This window comes from Hippocampus zosterae, chromosome 5 (genome assembly GCF_025434085.1).
Source record: "Hippocampus zosterae strain Florida chromosome 5, ASM2543408v3, whole genome shotgun sequence".
NCBI classification, from domain to species: Eukaryota; Metazoa; Chordata; class Actinopteri; order Syngnathiformes; family Syngnathidae; genus Hippocampus; species Hippocampus zosterae.
In genome coordinates, this window is record NC_067455.1 from 5681896 (window position 1) to 5702062 (window position 20167).

At 50.9% G+C, this 20167-nt stretch overlaps 2 protein-coding genes and 2 long non-coding RNA genes across 11 annotated transcripts; 2 read left to right on the forward strand and 2 right to left on the reverse strand.

The window, feature by feature from the left end:
* The first annotated feature begins 290 nt into the window (after positions 1 to 290).
* On the forward strand, positions 291 to 15903 carry tg (thyroglobulin). Its single transcript, XM_052066741.1, has 49 exons — positions 291 to 782; positions 905 to 1004; positions 1713 to 1810; positions 1894 to 2049; positions 2123 to 2297; positions 2434 to 2540; positions 2603 to 2746; positions 2878 to 3063; positions 3198 to 3682; positions 3973 to 4360; positions 4471 to 4509; positions 4591 to 4821; positions 4966 to 5070; positions 5141 to 5218; positions 5312 to 5418; positions 6185 to 6296; positions 6378 to 6539; positions 6867 to 7061; positions 7149 to 7276; positions 7362 to 7512; positions 7587 to 7742; positions 7841 to 7987; positions 8058 to 8222; positions 8321 to 8425; positions 8493 to 8596; positions 8667 to 8772; positions 8844 to 9023; positions 9230 to 9400; positions 9500 to 9583; positions 9657 to 9713; positions 9797 to 9934; positions 10003 to 10179; positions 10270 to 10384; positions 10450 to 10526; positions 11317 to 11463; positions 11550 to 11615; positions 11682 to 11816; positions 12023 to 12205; positions 12375 to 12588; positions 12651 to 12729; positions 12797 to 12947; positions 13073 to 13263; positions 13601 to 13765; positions 13857 to 14015; positions 14116 to 14306; positions 14562 to 14660; positions 15011 to 15151; positions 15418 to 15596; positions 15664 to 15903. Exons 1-49 carry the CDS (start codon positions 710 to 712, stop codon positions 15753 to 15755), a joined length of 7194 nt encoding a protein of 2397 aa, XP_051922701.1. The 5' UTR covers positions 291 to 709; the 3' UTR covers positions 15756 to 15903.
* On the reverse strand, positions 995 to 12512 carry LOC127601467 (uncharacterized). 6 transcript variants are annotated; one of them, XR_007962568.1, is made up of 8 exons: positions 12364 to 12512; positions 12015 to 12195; positions 9985 to 10139; positions 7158 to 9374; positions 6853 to 7053; positions 6343 to 6470; positions 6140 to 6289; positions 995 to 2012 (listed from the first exon to the last, which is right to left on the reverse strand). It is a non-coding gene; the product is annotated as an uncharacterized LOC127601467 (long non-coding RNA). The 6 variants fall into 6 exon arrangements; XR_007962565.1 differs by having other exon boundaries at positions 6853 to 7064; XR_007962564.1 differs by having other exon boundaries at positions 6853 to 7073.
* On the reverse strand, positions 12791 to 13703 carry LOC127601468 (uncharacterized). Its single transcript, XR_007962569.1, has 3 exons — positions 13554 to 13703; positions 13024 to 13152; positions 12791 to 12937 (listed from the first exon to the last, which is right to left on the reverse strand). It is a non-coding gene; the product is annotated as an uncharacterized LOC127601468 (long non-coding RNA).
* Positions 15904 to 16821: 918 nt separating the features above from the next.
* On the forward strand, positions 16822 to 19876 carry LOC127601471 (uncharacterized). Of its 3 annotated transcripts, none has more exons than XM_052066746.1 (5): positions 16822 to 17060; positions 17149 to 17543; positions 17903 to 18007; positions 18743 to 18774; positions 18964 to 19876. In XM_052066746.1, the coding sequence occupies exons 1-5, from the start codon at positions 17024 to 17026 to the stop codon at positions 18989 to 18991; spliced, it is 597 nt and encodes a 198-aa protein (XP_051922706.1). In that variant the 5' UTR covers positions 16822 to 17023; the 3' UTR covers positions 18992 to 19876. The 3 variants fall into 3 exon arrangements, with proteins under 3 accessions (XP_051922706.1, XP_051922707.1, XP_051922705.1); XM_052066747.1 differs by having other exon boundaries at positions 18746 to 18774; XM_052066745.1 differs by lacking the exons at positions 18743 to 18774; positions 18964 to 19876 and having other exon boundaries at positions 17903 to 18325.
* The last annotated feature ends 291 nt before the right edge of the window (positions 19877 to 20167 follow it).

Sequence of the window (20167 nt, forward strand, 5' to 3'; positions counted from 1 at the left end):
GCTCGATCCTGGCTGCTCACTGGCTCGAATAACTTCCATTTTCTGTTGTAGGGTCAAATCAATTCTCTTCTTGCTTGCTGCCATTTTCACACCTGGTCGCAATTATGAGGCGATAGCTTCCTCGGACCGGATATCGCGGTCGCAATTCTGAATTCCGGGGTGGTCTCATTTCTAGGGTTTCAATACAATACAATACATAGGCGTTCTATTTGGGACCGTACAAAACCGGTCGTATTTTTAAGGTGGTCGTTTAAATGAGGTGGTCGCATAGCGGGGTTTCACTGTACCTGGAAAAATTAGAACAGCTAACTTCAGGCACAAGGATGCCGCATTGAATTGAAAAATCCTTCTGTTGACTTATGAAGCACTAAATGAAAGCTTGCCTATCCATCCACGAGTCACACTAAACGAGCGCTTGGCTCCCCAAACACAAATTCACGTGTGGTCGCCAGTTCGACCCGAGTGCCCTAAAACAAACAGGTTCCGCATGCTCGCCTCTGGAACTCTTCATCGTCCTCTTCAAAAGTCCTCATCCAATCTCAAGTTGGTCCTCCGAACCTCTTGTCCAATGGTGAGACGTCACGCGGCCCGAGCGGCGACTCTCGGTGCCGCCGGGACAGACGTACAAGGACGCTGACTCAGCACTCCCGACGCCTTAAAAGTAGCGGCCGGGGCCGTCGTTGCCGTCACTGGCGGAGAGACGACCGCGATGGGGAGATTGCTGACCGTCGTCTTGGCGCTGCTCGTATGCCAATCGCCGGCACTCTGCGCCGGGCCTTCGGGTGAGGCTCCTTGTTTACAACCACATGCACCCATTTGGTCTTTGAAGGCTCATTCCAGATGTTGAAATATCGCCGTGGTGACGAGGCCTTTTCGTGACAGTGTTGTTGTTGATGCGGTGTAGAGTATCAGCTGGACTCGACGGTGACGCCATGCGAGGCCGCAAGGGCCGCAGCTCGCCAACCCGGCCCCAGGCCCCAATGCACTCAAAACGGACGCTTCAGGTATTTCTTTGGCGGGCCGGCCCCGCTGCTCGTGTACGGACACCCGAGTTCCTGCCGGATGCCAAACAATTTCTGCCTCAACTGACGAGCGCAATCTTGAGATACGAGCGCAGTGTGGTGGCAACGGAATTCACCTGACAACAAGCAGCAGTTTGGCAAATATTGAACAAGTCTTCAAAAGATAAAAAGATCCTTTACGCCGCTTCTTGCAGCTCCTAACTGAAGCATACTCGTGTAATAACCTTTTTAAAAAAAGGGTATTACATGTACATTCTAAAACAAAACGTTCCTTTCAGAACAGCCTGCTAGCTTAATGCTAACAGGGTTCGGTAAATTGGCATGCTAATATTAGCCTCGATAGTGGCAGTTTTACAACTCTTTCAGCAAAGGGATTTGAACACAAGGCCTGGAGCAACACATGTAAACTGAGAATATAACAATGCTCACAGGCATATTTTTTTCTTTTATCCTCTAAAAAAAAATGACAAACAGCAACTTACATAGTAGAAGAGGTGGAAGTCTATCCTCCTTCATGACGGTATTATACTGCCTCCCTGTGGTGAAGGAAAGCACACCAGAAGGAGCAGCACAATGAACTGCATTGCACCATTAAATCATCTTGAAATCATGACGGATAAAATCTTGAACTCCTTACCTTCCCCTTCATCACGTCATTACTCGCAAGTGCGTGCGTGCGTCTTCGCGTAGGCCCGTGCAGTGCAGTGGGCGGGGCCAAGAGTGTTGGTGCGTTGACGCTGAAGGACAACAAGTGCCCGGGACCCGAACCAACGGATCCATTCCACAGTGTAAGACTGATGGTCACATGACTGACTAGCTAGCCAAAGGCGACACAGGCTGAAAAGTACGCATTTGTCCCCATTGCCATCAGGTGCGTCTTCGTGCCATCTTCAGTCGTCCTTGCGATGCTCGCCCTCGGGTCACTTCCTTCCGCTGCAGTGTGACTCCAGCAGGGGGCAGTGTTGGTGTGTGGACCAGGACGGCATGGAGCTATACGGGACCAGACAGACAGGGACACCGCAAAACTGTACGCGCGCAAACACACAAGCATTGCTACGGACATGGAGACGCTTACACTTTTGAATCCAAACGTTCCGCAGGCCCCGGCAGCTGCTCGGCGCTCTCTCGTCGTCGCCTCCACAGTGCCGTCTCGTCGTCATCGTCTTGGTCTTCGCCGCCGCAGTGCTCCAAGGACGGCGATTTCCTTCCCGTTCAGTGTCAACTCGTCAACATGACTGACAGGCGAGAGATGGACCTGCTGCACGCCTTTAGCATGTAACGCACACGCTAAGCTTACGCACGTCATCTTATGCTAACGATGAACAGGCAAATGGCATCTTGTGTGACTTTTGTCTTTTTACGACTTTGTCTCGTTTTTCTCGCTGGTTGCCATTTGTCCGATTCGGAATAGATTCCCAGAAGCCTTTTCCACATTCAAATCTTTCCGGGAGGCCTTCCCGCTGGTTTCTGCCTACTGCTTCTGCTCCGACAGCAGGGGCCGTGAGATATCCGACACAGGTAACCCCGCCCCTTTGACGATGATGAAGAAGATGGTGAAGTTTGCTGATGTTCTGGTGCAGGCGTGGAGCTCCTGTTGTCCGACGTGTACGACTCCGCCTTCTCTGGCATCGGTGTCGCTCGTTCGTTCGCCGAGTCGACCGTTTTCAAGGTTCTTCACAGAAGGATGCTGGGTCTTCGTCTTGCTGTCAGCGGACAATTCCGATGTAAGTTCAAGTTGGACAGAGACGGCGAGTTGATAAAATCGCTGATTTCTCTGAAATCACATTCTCGCAATCTCCGAATTCGGTCGTTCAGAGTGCGGCAGCCTTTCCGAGCAATGCGTTGATCCCCGCAGGTCCTTCGGCGTGCGAGGAGGAACGGAGGTCGGCTACGGCGACATCCGATGTTTTTGTGCCGTCCTGCCAGGAAAACGGGGCTTTCGCTTCCAAGCAGTGCCAGCAGGGGGGGCAGTGTTGGTGCGTGGACCCCACGGGGGCGGAACTTCCTGGGACTCTTCAGCAGGGAGACTTCCTGGTTTGTGGTGAGTCGCTAAATGTGAACTGAACCAGGATCTTAAGTTTTAAGTGATCTTTCAGTTTGTCTGTAGGTGTAACTTCCATAAAAAATATCTGTTGTTGTTGGCTCTTCTGTTTTTCTTCTTGTCGTCTACAAAAGGAGATGCCGCGTCTGAGGACTGCGTCTCGCTTCGTCGCACGTCACTGTCTCGCCTGTTCTCGGGTCCTCTCAAAGCTCATCTTCCCGCCACCTCCTCAGCGGGACACTCGGCTTCCTGTCAAGCCCTCTTACGACCTTTAGAGGCTCTCCTTCCAGTGGAGGCGGATCCTCTGTCCTTCCTGTCAGTCATGGTGGACGTCATGCACGGGCTCTTCCCCTCAGTGGGCGGGGCTTTGGAGGCTCTGGCCGGCTCCTCTCCTCGTCATCTGCAGGAGTTCCTGTTTGGTGGAAAGTTCCTGAAGAACGCAGCCAGCTTCAACCTCAGTGGCGCGGTGGGAACGCGAGGCGGTCTGAATGCTGACGCGCTCCAACAGCGACATCAGAAGCTGGTCCTTGCCGTCAGCCGCGCCCTGGAGGACCAAGACTTCTTGGCTGGTGTCCGACTCACCTTATTGAGCGTGTCGGAATCCGCCTCCTTGCGTCAGGTGTGCGCATGAAGCCCAAGCGCAACAAAACACTAAAATATAGGAGGCTGTATGTTGAAGTGGAGGGTGCCGAGGAAGGATCCTTGTGGTGTGCCAATAGTGTAGACAGTCAGTGTGTAGCGAATGACAGTATTTATCGTGAGCTGCAGTCAATGAAATGGGAATGAAAATCCAACGGTTAAACTCAAGTCATGAGAATGCTAATGCTAAAATGTGATACCAATGTGCTGAGTATTCTGGATGCTCACCTTCCTGTGCCATATCTTTACGCGATTGCCGTGTTCTTCCAGGTGCTGACGCCCGTCCTCCATTCCTGCGCCGCCACCGAGAACCGAAACGACGAGGGGTCCGTCTTCGTTCCAAGCTGCATGTCAGACGGGTCCTTCCGAGAGGTTCAGTGTCAGGGAGGAGAGTGCTGGTGCGTGAACCCGCGAGGCCAAGAGGTCGCCGGGACGCGGGTGCGTGGTGTCCGGCCTCGATGTCTGTCTCGCTGCGAGATCGAGAGAGCGGCGGCTCTGCGTGTGAGGGACAAGATGGCAGCAGGGGCCAACGTCCACATTCCGGCGTGTTTGCGGGACGGAAGCTTCGCGTCTCTGCAGTGCGGGCCCTCCGGGTGCTTCTGTGTGGACCAACTGGGGACACCGACGACTGCACCCTCATTGGACAGCCACTTGGCCTGTAACGTCACGAATCACATTTAGCCAGCTTCAATTTGTTCTTCTTCCCTTACACCGTCCTTGTTTTTGTCCTCTCCTTCACCCCTTCCTCTGCTTCTTCTTGTCTTTTAGGTGCAGACATGAGCCCTCAGAATTCTCGCCCCTCTTCTGGTCAGAAAACCAAATCGTAGATGATTGTTCTGATTATTTGGAAAGTATTGTTGACTTCCTGTCCCGCAAAAAATGGCACAGGCGAGTGCGCGCGAGCATTACAGGAAGTGGCGACCTTCAGACAGGAAGTGAGCAAAGCGGTGCTTCTCTCCAACTCCTCCCAAATCCCCGCCGGATACGCATTCCAAGTGGCACAGAGTCTGGGTTTTATCCCGGAAGAGCTGCAGGTGACCCAATCGCAGGAGGCGCTGCAGGTGTCCGATTGGCTTCTGAGTCGCTCCAAAGCTGCGTTGCGATTGGCCGCCTCCTCCAGTGAGTCCCGTCCACCTACAAGGCCATCAACCACTGCACTAAATATTACACAATTAATACCACAAGTACTCGGTGACTTTACTGCACGTGTGAACTGGATTGTAAACTCGACGGTAAATGTACTGATCCTCGTTGTTTTTCCAGCCGTGCAGACGTTGCAGCCTGCAGGACCTCTTGCCTATCAGCCGTTCAGTCCGCAGTGTGACAACGATTGGGAATGGCGGCCCATGCAGTGTTACCATAGCACAGGTCCTTCTCTCTCTCTTCTTTCTCTGTCGGCCACACACACCCACATATACATACGAGTTTGTGTGTTCAGGTCAGTGTTGGTGTGTTGATGAAGATGGCGAGTATGTTCCGGATTCTTTGAGCGATCGATCACTCCCTCTGGTCAAATGTGAGCTCACACACAATTGCAGACAAAGACGCACGCGCACACAAAAGTAGCGGGAAAAAAATCTTTGTTGTGGTGTATGTGTGTGTGGTGAAGGTCTCACACGGTGTCAGAGAGCTCAGAGTCACACGCTGCTCTCTGGTTGGACGAAAGCCTCTGACGTCACGGCTAATGACTCGGGGTACAGCCCCCAGTGTGAAAAGGTAAGCACACACACTTAACCCGTGGGTCCTTCAAATGAAAAAAAAAACCCCTAAGTTACGCATTTTACAATTTTTGTAATGATGTATTTTGTGTTATACAAACATTCTTTTTTTTTTTTCAAACACTCAAAATGTTCAGAGGCATCTGTGCTATCCATACATATATAGTTTTTATTAAAAGGGAAAAAAAATTGTGTCTGGAGGTCCCACCCAAGCCCTACTAACAATCCAATCCCGACCGAACGTGTTCATGTAAAATGCATTGTTTTGAAGCCTCCTGCAAAAAGGCAAACTCATTTGCAATCCTCTGGCGCCACCTAAAGGTTGCACAACTGGAATGACCTCAACCCACCAATGTGGCATGCGTACGCCTGTCCAAGCGAAAACAAAGCGATTGACGTAAAAATCGCGTGAAATGCATGTTTACACATTAGGTTTACGATGCATTCAAAAATATGAATTATAATGGGTCTCTATGGTGCAAAATATGTAAATTGTGAAGATTACGGAATCAAAACCTTTTTTATTATTGCTGCAATGCCTGAGAATTATCAGCCGGAGACGTCATGAAATTTAGGCCATCTTAGAACCCCCCCATACGTTTCAGCTCTCTCGTGTTTTTCCGAATGCCTTTGCCTTTGATTCAAAGACATAATTTTACATTTATCGCAAGCGGTGGACTACGAGGGTTAAACATGCATACACACATTCAGACACACACCTGAGCCGAGCATGTGACAGGAAGTGTTTTTGTGACTGCGAACAGGATGGTCGCTTCTCCGTGCTCCAGACAGAGGGCGCCGCAGGCTGGTGTGTCCACCCTGTGAGCGGGGAGAGGCTGCAGGATGCTTCCACGGGCCCTGATGGCCAGCTCACGTGTATGCACGCGCACGCGCACGCGCAAACACACACACACATACACACACACACTCACTATCATGCTTCTGTGTTGCATTTAGGTCCCAGCTGGTGTGAGCTTCAGGGTCTCCAATGTCATCCCGACGGCTCCTTTATCCCTCTTCAGTGCGATGTCACTTCCTGTTGGTGTGTATCTGAGGATGGACAGGAAGTGGTGGAAACCCGGGAACTCAGAGTGACGGGACGCATGCCGTCTTGTGACCGTAAGTGGTCACGGAGTCGAAGCCAAGATTACATTGCCAGTGTTGTTTACATAATTAGCATTGTGCTAGATAAGTTGACATTGGACCAAAGCGCGATGTAGCCACATCTCAGGAAGTGAGCTAATAAGCTCGCACCTATTTAGCTTTGTGTTGAATCGTATATATACAGCACGGTTTGAGTCCAGAGCCACTTTGTGGACATGACAGGAAGTCATCAGCAAACATGCTAGCGCGCGGTTAATATTTTACTCAATGAAATCTAGTTCCAGCTTAGCATCACCAACTACACATGACAAGAAGTGCACCTTGTGACCTTGTGTCCTCCAGGTCCTGACGCTTGCCCCGCAGCCGCCGTCGCCCACGGCGCCCTCGTGTGCCGCCCTGCACAAGATGGCCGCCAAAGCTGCGATCTGGTGTGTCACCGCGGTTACCACAACTCGCTTCCCGTCCGCAGCTTCACCTGCGACACGATCGGTCGCCGGTGGGATGGAGACCTGCGACCCCTGCCTGGAGCCTGCCAGAGTACTTTTGAAACTGAACAAATTTTTCAAAGCTTTCCTTGTGTGTGTAGTACTTATGGTGTGTATGTGTGTGTGTGTGTGTGTGTAGTGAGTGTACCTCCTCAGCGCGTGTGGACATCTCATATTTGGTCACTTACAGCGCCCTGTCGAAACCCACAAGCGATGCACTCAGAGCTGTTACGTGACATGACCAGCAGGGGGCTCTGCTCAGCTCAGGTCAAATCTCACACACACACACACACAAGCAAATATGACAGCAACACAGCGAATAATATTGCCTTTTGTTTGTGCACATGTGCAGCTCCCCATGTCGGGGCGCAGCGTGTCTCTGTGTGACGCCTCTTCATTGCGTGTGCGTTGCAATGGCAACACGTTATGGAGCGTTACGGTCAGTTGGACCACCGTCATGTCTGACCTCCCGACCTCTGAACTGCCTGCGCTTCGTGACATCGGTGAGTCAACATGGGTGATGAGAGCGACACGTCATTTTTCCTGTGACGTCATGTGATATTTTCCGGCGCACTAGCAACGTTCCTGAACGTCTCACGTCTTCTGGAGAGTTTTGAGCGTCTGGTTACTCAGCACATCAACGTCACCTCACGACCACAGCTGGTTTCCACGACGACGCCACGAGTGGGCTGTGCCCACGGTTACCGACTAAGTGATGATGGCGAAGGCTGCAGTGAGTCCATTGATGACATCATCACGTAGCGTGGATTTCACAGTTGACTGAACTAAAACCGCCACACCACAACCCGGTGACGTCATCTTTGTGCGCAGTCATTTGCCCGGCGGGCAGCTACTCTGTTGAGGGGGCGTGTCTTCTGTGTCCCGAGGGAACCTATCAAGACACCGAGGGGTCGGATTTATGCAACCGGTGTCCGAGAGGCTCCTCCTCATCTCCTGGAGCCTTCTCAATCAATCAATGTGAGCTACGAATCATCGGCACGACTGTCAACCATTATTTGCGGACTCTAATGTGTGTGCGTGTGTGTAGGCGTGACAGACTGTCAGAGGCGTGGCCTTCGCTGCTCTGAAGGGGGTGACTTCCTGCCGGCTCAGTCTGACTTCCTGTCCGGCAGGTGGAGCTGCTTTAACAGCGAGGGGGCGGAGCTTGACTGGACCAAGAGTAATTTGCCCCTGACCGATGACGACTGCTCAGGTGACAAAGAAAAGTCAACCAATCAGAAACAAGATTTACGTTTTTTTTAATGTATGTGCATGTACCGTATGTGAATGTGTGTGTTTTTGCATGTGTAGTCCTCAGCAGGTTTCAGGCAGTCCCCAGGTCAGAGGTCATCTTTGGAGCTAAAGACACAGAAGTTCTTCGGCGCATGACCTCTGACCTCAGAACATGTGTTAAAGGTAAAACACACACACATGAGTTGAGTGTGTGTGGTGCAGTCACGTGTGTGGTCGTTTGTCCCCCCAGCGTGTGCAGTGGACACATCCTGCCACCATGCGGCGCTGTCCGACGGCCAGTGCGAAGTGTATAGCACACACACTCTGAACACGCACTGCAACACTTCTGACCAGGTACACACGCGGGCACGCGTGCACACACCCGTACACACTAAACACTGATGGTGTACGTGTGCGGGTGCAGGTGAAAGGGTTTCTGGGTAACAGTGAGGCCGAGCTCTTTGATTGGTTGAGGTGCTTCGTGAGGGTTAGGGGCGGGGCCTCTGATGTGCTGGTCCTCAGGAAGATTGGTAAGCAACCGTAGCAACCAGGTAGCACGCGTACGAGCATCCGCGTGTTAAGGCGGTCAGCTGTGTTTTAGGGGCGGAGTCTACTTCTGGCTTTGGGAGGTCATCGATGTTGAAGGCGGAGTCTGGCGTGTTTCGCACGTCTGTATTCGCCAACGCCTCGCTGGCCGACGCTCATCGTTTCTGTGAGCTGAGCTGTCGCCGCGACGACTGTTGCCACGGCTTCATCCTCAACCGCAACAGCCTAAACGGTGGTACGGCATCAAGTGTGCGTCTCGAGCGTGAGACGACGCGTACTGTGGTGTGGTTGTTGTCGTGTATTTGTGTGTACCCGTGTTGCCGTGCTTGCGTAGTGTGGTCTTTGCGCGCCGATGTGTTGTCCAGCGGCAGTACGTTACCACGGCAACGTGACTTGCGGAGCGAGTTGTCCATCTTGAGCTTCTTGCCCCGCCCACCTCAGGTTCTCTGCTCTGCGGGTGGATGAGGGCACCGTCCATCTTGATGTGCGACAGGCAGGACTGGGACGTGATTGGACGAGGCGCCGCCAATCGCATTTGTGGGGCGGGGCTCACCTACAACAAGCGGCAGCGCAGCTTCCTGTTTGACTTTGGAGGACAGAAATTTATCATCAGTAAGAACAAGAAAGACTCGGCGACTGCAGACTGAATGTGTGTGTGTGTGTGTGTATATGTATCCAAGTACACAAACAAATATGACATATGGCCACCAGCTGAGTCAGCACTTCCTGCTTCCAACGCGGGCAAGGAGTACCAGTCATCCATCGTAGACTTCCAAGCCATCTACCTGACGACTGGTAGAGCGCCACGTTGTCCTTACACAACCCAACACTAAAGTGTTGTGACATAACCTTTCCTCTCCTTCTACAGGCCAATCAGATGATGCTTCCTGCGCAGTCAGCGTTGACTTGACTCAGCCTCTTGATGGTTTGTACATTTCAAGTACTTTCAGTGCGTGTGCGTATTTGCGAGTGCGTCTTTGTGGATGACAACTGTGCACGCGTGTGCAGGGTCGGTGCGGAACAAGTTCACATCACTGTCCGAAGAGGACGTGCTGGTGGACACTCGGAGGTCCCTTCCTGTGCTGTCCTTCCTGCTCAACAAGAAGACCTTCACTTCCCAGAATGCTTTGCAACAGTGTCTCACCCGTGCGTGCTCACACACACGCGCGCGTGCACGCACACACACACGCACAAACCTTGTGTTTTGGTGTTAGGCTGTGAGAGCGAGCCTGGCTGCTCGGTGGCCGAGCTGAACGACGCAGACTCGGCGGATTTCTTCAGCTGCTTCCTGTTTCCTGACAGTCGCGTGTGCGGTGCCTACGACACGCCACTCAGACGCCCCTGTCGCCCCCTGCTGGACAGGAAGCCAAAAAATGCCTTTAGCAAGAAGGGTATGCCTGTTGTATTTCATGGATGATGACGTCTCACCACAACACAGTTTTTTTTTTGTTTTGTGCGTGTGTGCATGTGTGTACGTGTAGTGGATCTGGGGGGTCCGGTGAAGAGCTTCTATGAGCGAGTTACCTTCAAGAAGATGGTGACTTACTCAGTGCGCAATCGAGTTAACGTGAACGCAAACACACCGCTGCCTGAAGGGTAACACACACACACACAGACACACACACACACATTTTATATGTGACGCACATGTATCTTTATAGGTTCATGGATTGTGAGCGGCGCTGTGATGAGGATGCTTGTTGCCGCGGTTTTGGTTTCATCACAGACTCCAAAGATGGTAGCGATCATTTGCACCATATTTGGTATCACACACATGTAACCAACACAAACATGCAACAAACATTCATTCATTCATTCATCTTCCGTACCGCTTGATCCTCACTAGGGTCGCGGGGGGTGCTGGAGCCGATCCCAGCTGTCTCCGGGCAGTAGGCGGGGGACACCCTGAATCGGTTGCCAGCCAATCGCAGGGCACACATAGACGAACAACCATCCACGCTCACACTCACACCTAGGGACAATTTAGAGTGTTCAATCAGCCTGCCACGCATGTTTTTGGAATGTGGGAGGAAACCAGAGCACCCGGAGAAAACCCACGCAGGCCCGGGGAGAACATGCAAACTCCACACAGGGAGGCCGGAGCTGGAATCGAACCCGGTACCTCTGCACTGTGAAGCCAACGTGCTAACCACTGGACTACCGGGCCGCCCTGCAACAAACACATTGCAAAAAAAAACCATAACGCACACATAACACACGCAACATGTGGCAAAGTGTTCCACAATTATCACATGTAACACACACACACAAAAAAAAAAAAACAATGAGACAACCTGTAACTCATGACACATGAACATGAACAACACAACAAGTGTGAAGCAGACGCACGCAACACAAAACAGCAACGTAACACACAACGTCTTCCGAACAAGCATGCATCAAACACAACACACGGCTAGCACGCGACAGACCTGCAACAGGACACCGATGTAACATACACGCAATGCACATCACGCAAATCTACCAAATGTAACTGCCTGTGTGTGTGTGTGTGTGTGTGTGTGCAGGGACCACGGGTGTCGCGTGCGTGACTTTGATCAGTCTCGGGATTCAAACGTGCGGCGAAGACCATCAGAGCTCTTGGGCCATTGGAGATTGTCAAGCAAGTGGAGTCGGCACGTCGCCGCAACCGTTTGGCTGGTACCAAAAACCTGGTAACGCCCTCACAAAACCTCACACGGACACCTCATACACAAACAGTGTGTGTAAACACTGTGTGTGTGTGTGTGTGTGTTTTCAGTCAATCAGTGGACTTTGTCTCCAGCCTTGTGCCCCGCCTTCAGCCTGCCAACTTTGAAAAACAATGGTAAGATATGCCCCAGGTTGGCCGACCCTCGATGAGTTGTATCGTTAACGTGTTGCGATGAATCAGTGTCTATGGACGAGTGGAGTCTCCTGCCCGACTCCTCGCTTCTGCTGGACGCGTCGTCGCATTCTTATGATGTCATCCACATCAGCCGCGACATCGCCGGCGATCCGTCCCGGACCAGAGACTGGTGTCTCCATGGTAACCGATGCTCACTCCCTAATGACTACTTGGGGAATTTGAAATTGGCTGGGGAGTGATATGAAAGGCAACCCAAGTCATGGGGGGGGGGGGGGGGGGGGGGAAGCGACAGGGGGGGCCGGGGGGGGCTCATATGCCAGCAGTGCCGAAGCGTCTGTGCTGAAAGATTTCATGCAACTTTCACATGTGCCAACTTACCGTTTCAGCCTGCCAGGAGGCGGAGTCCTGCGCTGCCGTGTCATTGGCCGAGCAGGATTCGGCCACACGCTGCGTCCTTTACCCCGACACCGCCGTTTGTGGCCTAAGCTCCGCCTCCACCTCCAAAAGACCCGCTCCCTCCTGCCGGCTGGTGGTCCGAGAGCCCGCCCCCCAAGTGTACCTGAGGAAAGGTCAACCAATAGCGGCTCTTATTCATACATGGCGCATGTGTATGTGTGTGTGTTTTTACATGTTCGTGTGTTTGTTCTTCCCAGATATTTGTGCGTACGTTAAATCACCTGTTTATGTGTAAAAAAAATATTTGCGTGTTAATAACATGTGCGTTAACCTCATGATCAGTGTTGCCCTCGTCGCCGGCGACTGTGACAAGCGTCGGCATCGCCGGTCACGGCACCCTCCGAGGCATCGTCGTGGAAACGGCGCTGGGTTCAGACAGGAAGCGCGTGCTTCAGTTCCTCGGCGTTCCGTACGCTCGTCCGCCGATCGGATCGCTGCGCTATCGAAGCGCACAGCCGTCCGATTGGACGGGGACCTGGGACGCCAGCAAAGTGCGGTAAGTGCGAGCGCGCCAAATGGCCGCCCTCAAAATGGCTGACATACGTGTGCGTCCCTCAGGTCCGCCTGCGTCCAACCAGGGCGGGTGGACACCAGTGAGGACTGTCTCTACCTCAACGTCTTCAGGCCCGTCGCCACGGTGACTGACGACTTTTTCAACCAACGAAGTAACACGACATCCTCTGACCTTTCCGTGCCTGTGTCAGAGGGGGCGTGTCCCAGTGCTGGTCTTCTTCATCAACCCCCCGACCAATCAAAGCCGAGCCACCCTGGACGGCTCCACCCTCGCCGCGGTCGGAAACCTGCTGGTGGTGACGGCCGGATACAGGACGGCCGCCCTCGGGTTCCTCAGCACAGGTCTGCACACACACACCAACACATAGAGACACACAACGACACACAAAATGTCCACATGCATAACACACCAAAACACATGTGAGCTAATGTGGTTGCATTCGGCGCGTGCACGCACGGCTTGTCAGGTTCATCGGTCGCGAGCGGCAACTGGGGTGCGACAGACCAGGAGGCGGTTCTGGCCTGGGTAAACGCCCACATTTCCGAGCTGGGCGGGGACCAGAGCAAAGTGACGGTGGGGGCAGAGCGTGGCGGCGCTGACATCATCAGCCAGCTACTCATGCGCCCCGCGCCCCTTTTCCACCGCATGCTGCTTATGGTCAGTCCTAAGTGTGTGTGCTGATGGCAGATTCAAAAAATAGGGGGCGGGGAAAGTGGGTCCTGGCTTTTATACACACGCGTGTATCTGTGTGTGTGATTGTTTGTGTGGTATTTGTGTGTGTGTGTGTGTGTTAACATGTATGTATGATTTGCGTGTTTGTACCTGTTATTTATGCGTGTTTTTTGTTTGTGGGATACCAGGTATATCGTATCGTCTTATTTTAAGGCATCGGGTACTCATGGATGGTGCCGATGCCAAGTGTTGTTCCCGTTTGTGTTCGTCTATACCTGCATACGTCATTGACGTGAACCGTTGATCTATGCGTCACGCGCAGGGCGGCTCGCTGTTCTCTCCGTTGACGTTCCAACCGCCGTCAGCCGCCAGACGTCTGACCTTGCAGTTGGCCGCCGAGTTGGACTGCGCCGTGGACGACGACGAGCGCATGTTAGAGTGCCTCAGAGCGGCGCCCGTGGAGGCGCTCAATGCCGCTCAAACCAAGGTGCGCGAACTGACGCAGCGCCTCGCGTCGAGTCCCGTCGCACGCTGGCGGCCATGTTGTCGTTCCTTATAAAAACTTCCTGCATTTACAGATGCTGGCCGCCGGAGGGCCGTTCCGCTCATGGTCGCCCACGCGGCACCGAGACGCCGCCGCCGACGATGGAGGTGCGCCGGCGTCTTTGCGCAGAGTTGACCTGCTCCTCGGAACATCCCAGCATGATGGAATCCTAGCCCGGATGCAAAGTATCAAGGTTAGAAGCCACGGCGTGCTGGAGAATCACACACACACTCACACATTTTGAAGCATGGACACACATTGATACAAGTACATGGTTTTGTGTGTGCTGTCAGGACTTTGCGGCGGTGCTCCCCGGCGGTGGTGGCGGTAAAACAGCATTTTACGAAGCGCTGAGCCGCTCACTGGGCGGAGCCTCAGGAAGCTCGCTGCTCAAGGAGGCAGCCACCTGGTTCTATTCGCTGGATCATAGCTCCGCCCCCGCTGGATACAACCTCTTTTCACGCGCACTTGACAACGCCACAAGGTCCGAACGCACGTATATGTTTTTTATGCGGCTCTTTCTTTTTTTTTTTAGATGGCCAAAGACAACTTGCGGACATTTGAAAAAGAAGAAAAAAAACTTAATTGCATTAGTTAGCATGAGAAAAACATGCAGTATATCCCAAATGGTTAACATCATCATCAAACTTCACTTGATGCTAGCAACATCTTAGCATTTAAATTGTTTGCTTTATTTTTTTTTTTTACACTAAATGCATGTTATGTGCGTGCGTTGCAGAGACCAGTTCATCATCTGTCCCACATTGCGAATGGCCAACCACTACGCAAAGAACGGCGCCAAGGTCTTCCTGTACCACCAGCCGGCGAGCGCTAGCAGGTGCCAAGTGCTTACCACGGCCATTCCTGACTGTATATGAAGCCAGGGGGCAGCCATTTTACGTTGCCACTGTTACTGACAAGTTCTTTTCTTGATGGCTTTGCTTTCATTTTATGTCCTTGTTGATGGTTTTGACAGCATGACGCAGACAAATCTTTGAGTAGATAAAATTTTAAATTGTATTCGTACCCGATGAAATGTGCAAGTAACGCTTCTTCCAGACTTCTTCGTACAATCCGAAGTGTGTAGAAGAAAGTAATGGAGTCAGTAAAGTGGTCTGAGCGAGTGGCAACGTAAGATGGCCGCCATTCACATCTGTGGTCATGACCAGGTCCGTTTCCGGTTTGCAGGGCTGACCTTTCGCTCCCACTGGACGTGCAGCTACTGTTCGGAGCTCCTCATCAGACAATCGGCTCCTTGCGTTTCACCAAAGCCGAGCGCCGCCTCTCGCTAGCTGTCATGAGCTACGTGGCAAACTTCGTCAGGAGCGGGTAACCACATGCAAACCGACAAACACGCAGATCGCCACAAACACCCAAACTAACTAACTGACCAACAGACAAAGTGACACGTTTTTGTTATCTATCCGTCTGTCCGCCTACTTTACTGACCGACTGACAAACCCAAATACAAAGCACATGACAAAGTGACAGGCTGACAGTTCGTCTGTCTGCCTGTCTGACAAACAGACAAAGTGAAGGGGGGCGACACACGGGACCACACACTTACGATGTGGCCATTTTTCTCTTGCCCTCAGCGATCCAAACCCATCAGCGTCATGGCCAGCGGCCTCTCTGCCCCACTGGCGACCGGTCTTCTCCTCTGGGGTCCCGCCCACCTTTCTGGTGCTAAGCCCTGCCCTCAGCCAGAAGCAAGGCCTGCGCGAGAGGAGCTGCTCTTTCTGGAACCATTTGGCGAAAGTGCTCATGGCCAATGGTCGGTCCAATCACGGCGACCCATCACACTCAGGCGACCTCTCAACCAAACCTCCTTATGTCCACAGGCCAACTGGGGTCAGAGCCTACGTTCGACCCTGAACTCCCGCTAGATGCGCCGCACGACCAATCGCAGAGTGACAAAGACGCCTACAACTGACCATGACGTCTACACGACCCCCCGTGATGTCGTCACGGCCGCGGTGTTATGTCATCACTCGCCATCCAAACACAATATGGAAACAACCATGATGATTTTTTTTCTGATCAATTCTGTCTTCAATCACATTAAAAAAATCAAAGCGCAATCTGATGCCTGTCATTGTCACAAACACAGGTACACACATTTATAAGTAGAAGAGTGCACACACAAATTTATGAGGACACAGCAGCGTAGTAGTAATGGATGGATTTTTCATTGTACTTATATAGATATTTTATATCAAATTCTGTTCGTCTTTATATTTCGAGTTATGTCTATACAAATTATCAACCGCTGAAATTATGTAGAACCAACAAATCCATTATTTATCAAACGAAACACTCTCAAATTGTATGACTTGTTTGAATTCAAAATATGTACAAAGCAAACAATAACCAACTTTGCCACAGTATCCAGAAGCTGTTCGAAATCAGAGAAAATCCTTGAGTGCCTTATAAATTCGTTCTTAGCGATGAAAGATGGATGTCATGCTCGCGGTGTATTGAGCTGCAACTCACAGAACCGAAAGAAAAGTAAATTAAAGTACACGTTACCTCAGATACCGGAAGCCTGCCTTGAGCGAAAACCCACGACGAGCAAGTAGTGTGTCGAATAAATTGGCAGCCGCCGCCCGGCGGGAATCTCACACTTTGAAGACGTAATTTAGAGGCGACACAATGTAAGTGAACTACATTTCCCATCGACCCGCAGTGGCTACGTTTGAAATAAAACAACCCTTTTATGACAACGCATTCATGACTTGCGTTAACCAACAAGGGCTAAAACCAAGGCGCATTTTCGCTATATTTTGTTTACTTGAATACGTTTGGAAAACATAAAATGTCATATCGATCAGTCAACGTTTTCTTTTTTTTAAACATTGCCGTTTTTTTGGTTTTGTATTCTTCACGGAAATCTTTTCTATTTTAATTTGCTTTTTTTTGTCCATCACTGTTAACTCTTAATTTGTAACTTATAAGCGCGCAGACACACGCTCACAATTTGATGACCAAGGGGACCAGGGGCGTGCAGAGGGTGGGACCAATGGCCCCCCACATATCCACCTGAGGGGGAGGGGGGCTTCCATAACAAACCACATGACCATACTGTGTTTCTGCAAGGTGTGATGGGGTGTGGCCCCAACCCCTTTCTGGCGCCGCCTCTGCGCAGGTGTCTGCTTGAAAAGAGAACACGCACATGCATACAGACGCACACACAGCACAAGAATGTGGACGACAACGATGCTCGCCATGTGGATCACAGGTCAGCTCACAGGACGAAGTTCCCACTTCAAGCTGCGTTTCTGTATGCGTGTGAGTTGCAAGTTTGATGTTTGTCAACATGACTGCAGTGTGTTTCATCATGAGAGGCTTTTCCACGACAACAGTCCCACCGTCGCCGTCGACGAGCAGCCCGGGAACGGCCGCCGGCACGTCGACCAACATGTCGACAGTTCTCATGACAACCAAGCAGCAGCCAAACAACACCGGACAGTACACCACGGTTCCTGTCTCCGCAGGAACAAACGCCAGCACTGGCGCCAATAACACGACCGGGAATGGCACAACCGCCATGATGACATCCATGCCGACATCCGCCAACGCCACCTCCGTAACCACAGGGGGCGCTGCGAGCAAGACCTCTATCCCAGCGGGTAGTGGTGCCAACGTTCCCGGTTGGGGAATCGCTCTTCTGGCTCTGGGTGCTCTGCTCCTCGGGCTCCTCCTCCTCATGCTCATGGCCATGGTTAGCGTATCATTTTAAAAATATTTAATAATACATACAAATGGCAGTAAAGGCGCCTCGTGAGGGTTTCCAGCTGCAGATTTTTGCAGAAAGTTAAGAACCGTTATTTTATTTAGATTTTCGGGAAGCTCAGTCAAGTTTTGGGTGAATTACTGAATTATTGAATGTCAAATCCTTTTCGGTCCTGCTTTTTACACCTACATAGAGTGACATCTGTAGGCTCATTTGATCATGTACTGTACATGTTTGTACATGTTGACTATTCTGGAATCCCCCCCCCCCATGTCCCCCTGATGGAAGGTTATATTTTAGCATGGGGCGGTGAGGACTCCTCCACTTATGGTGTTTCTTCTTGGCAGATATTTTGGTGTTGCTGCAACAGGGGGCGTTACAACCATCATGACGACATCCCGCTGTACACCACGCACTCTCGACTTTGGACTGCCGATTCTGCCCCCGCCTATGTGAGTCCCCATACGTGTCACATGTCATTGCAAGTGGTACATGTCATGAGGATGCATGTCAAATGCCACATGTCAACATGTCGAGATTACTCGAGCGCATCACACATGTCACCAGGAGAGGTCATTTTGTACACGCCGCACGGCATATAAACATTTCACCGGACATGCCGCGTGTCCTTAGGAGTGGTCATTTAAGCACCTGGTTCCTTTCACGTGTCAAATGGACACGTATCACGTCACTCGGACACTCCGACCTCATTTGTCGGGAAATATGTGACACTGGGTCAGGTCATGTGACTAAGTACTGTCATCGAGACAATATGGCACGCCATCACGTCACTGCAACAGATCACAAAAACATCAGTTGGACATGTCAACACATCAATAGGACACCTCACATCAGAATCAGAAGAGCTTTTTTGTCAATGACCAACCGGGGTTACAGAGTGTGAGTCCACCGGGTCGCCTTTGACAGTTTTCGCAGATGTAAAGAAAACATGAAGTTGGGACAGTCATAGACAAAGCTTCCTTAGGGGAGCACAGTGTGTATTTTGAAAAAAAAAAATCACACGTTACATGTCACAAGGATAGGTGTTACATGTCAATAAGCCAAGTATGTCGCTTGTCAGGTGACACACGTTAGCAGTGACAAACGTGACAAATATCCTCCGTGTTAGTTGAAGAGCTCTTATGTGTGAGCAGCAGAGGTACAAGTTGATCTTGTTGTTGTTTCAGAAGGACATGGACAAAGACACCGAGATGACCAAGTGAGGAGATGTCACATGACCAGAATGTGTTTTTTTTGGCGGGGGGGCTGATTGCTGATAATTCTTTATGATGATTAAATCAACATGATCGACGACAATCTTGAGAAGCGGAAGACGTTTCGACGCGGCCAAGGAGCGAACGCCTTTGTGTTCTTTTATGTGTTCTTTTGTGTGTTTTTACGGTTCAAGGTTCAAGCGAGTGGGTTCGGCTCGGTGAATTCAAGCATTGAAGTTCTCCTTTGTCTCTGTGTAGAGCGCGCCAATTCATCAATCGTTAATAAACAGCCGCCGACTGCTTCGCTCTCAATTCTTTTGCCGTTCCCATTGATGACAACATTCCCGTTTTGTCCATTGGGAAGGGCGCTCGCCACGTGAACCTTCCCACCGCCCCGCTAACGTGGAACATGACAATCATACGAGCAAACCTTCTTTAGAGAGATGAATACCTTGGTGACATTTAGACAAACGGTGGATTGGCCAACAGTCAATGTCAAGACATGTAGAAAAATGATGGATTGGTCACCAGGCTCTCATCGGGCACAGGCAGACAGACAATAAATTGGTTGTCAGTATCAGGGAACGTAGACAAACGGCTATCGATTTTCACGCACACGCACCTACGGACAATATGGCGTCTTGGATGCAGCCAGCAAGCATGCTAAAATGTTTTAGGGATGACACACAAAATCTCAACTGGATTCCAGCTCACGAGATATATCTCAATTGGCCAGACTTTATTATACCAGTGTTCACATTTTGAAATGATCACTTCTACAATATTCTTGGAGAGTGACAGTGTCCCATCACTGGTGAGCTATTTTTGCAATAGGCCCACAGGTTACTCATGTAGTCCTTGAGGGCTCCTTGACGCATTTTCTGTATGCAGCCTATTATGTATGTGTGTATTTTGGGTGTGTGCTTGTAGAATGAGTTGAGTGACGTTAGATATTGTGTTTGTCTTATCCAATGTAACGACACACAGCAGATCACATAAAAATCGTTTTGGACGATATAAAACAAAAACAAAGAAGTGATGGGTTTAGAAAAAATAAACAAAAACATCTCATTTGGGAAAAATAAAACTGAGTCGTTGGTTTTGGGGTGGGGGAAATCAGCTGCGTTGAAATAAGATCAAAATAAAAATGAAGGACGTGTGTTGCGTGAAGAATGGCAAGAAAGTTAATTTCATCTGCTCATTTCCTTTGACTCAACAAAATTGTTAAATACATGAAGAAAATGTTTGTTGTTGTTGCCGGACAGGTTTGACTGAGCAGCACACGAGTGACGCGTAAGAAGAAAGGCAAATAATAAATTCGAAAACGTCGGACTTTCTGTCAAGAGAAATGAGGCGTCGCTTTATTGATGCGTTATCGCTGGCGCCCTATTGGGGGCA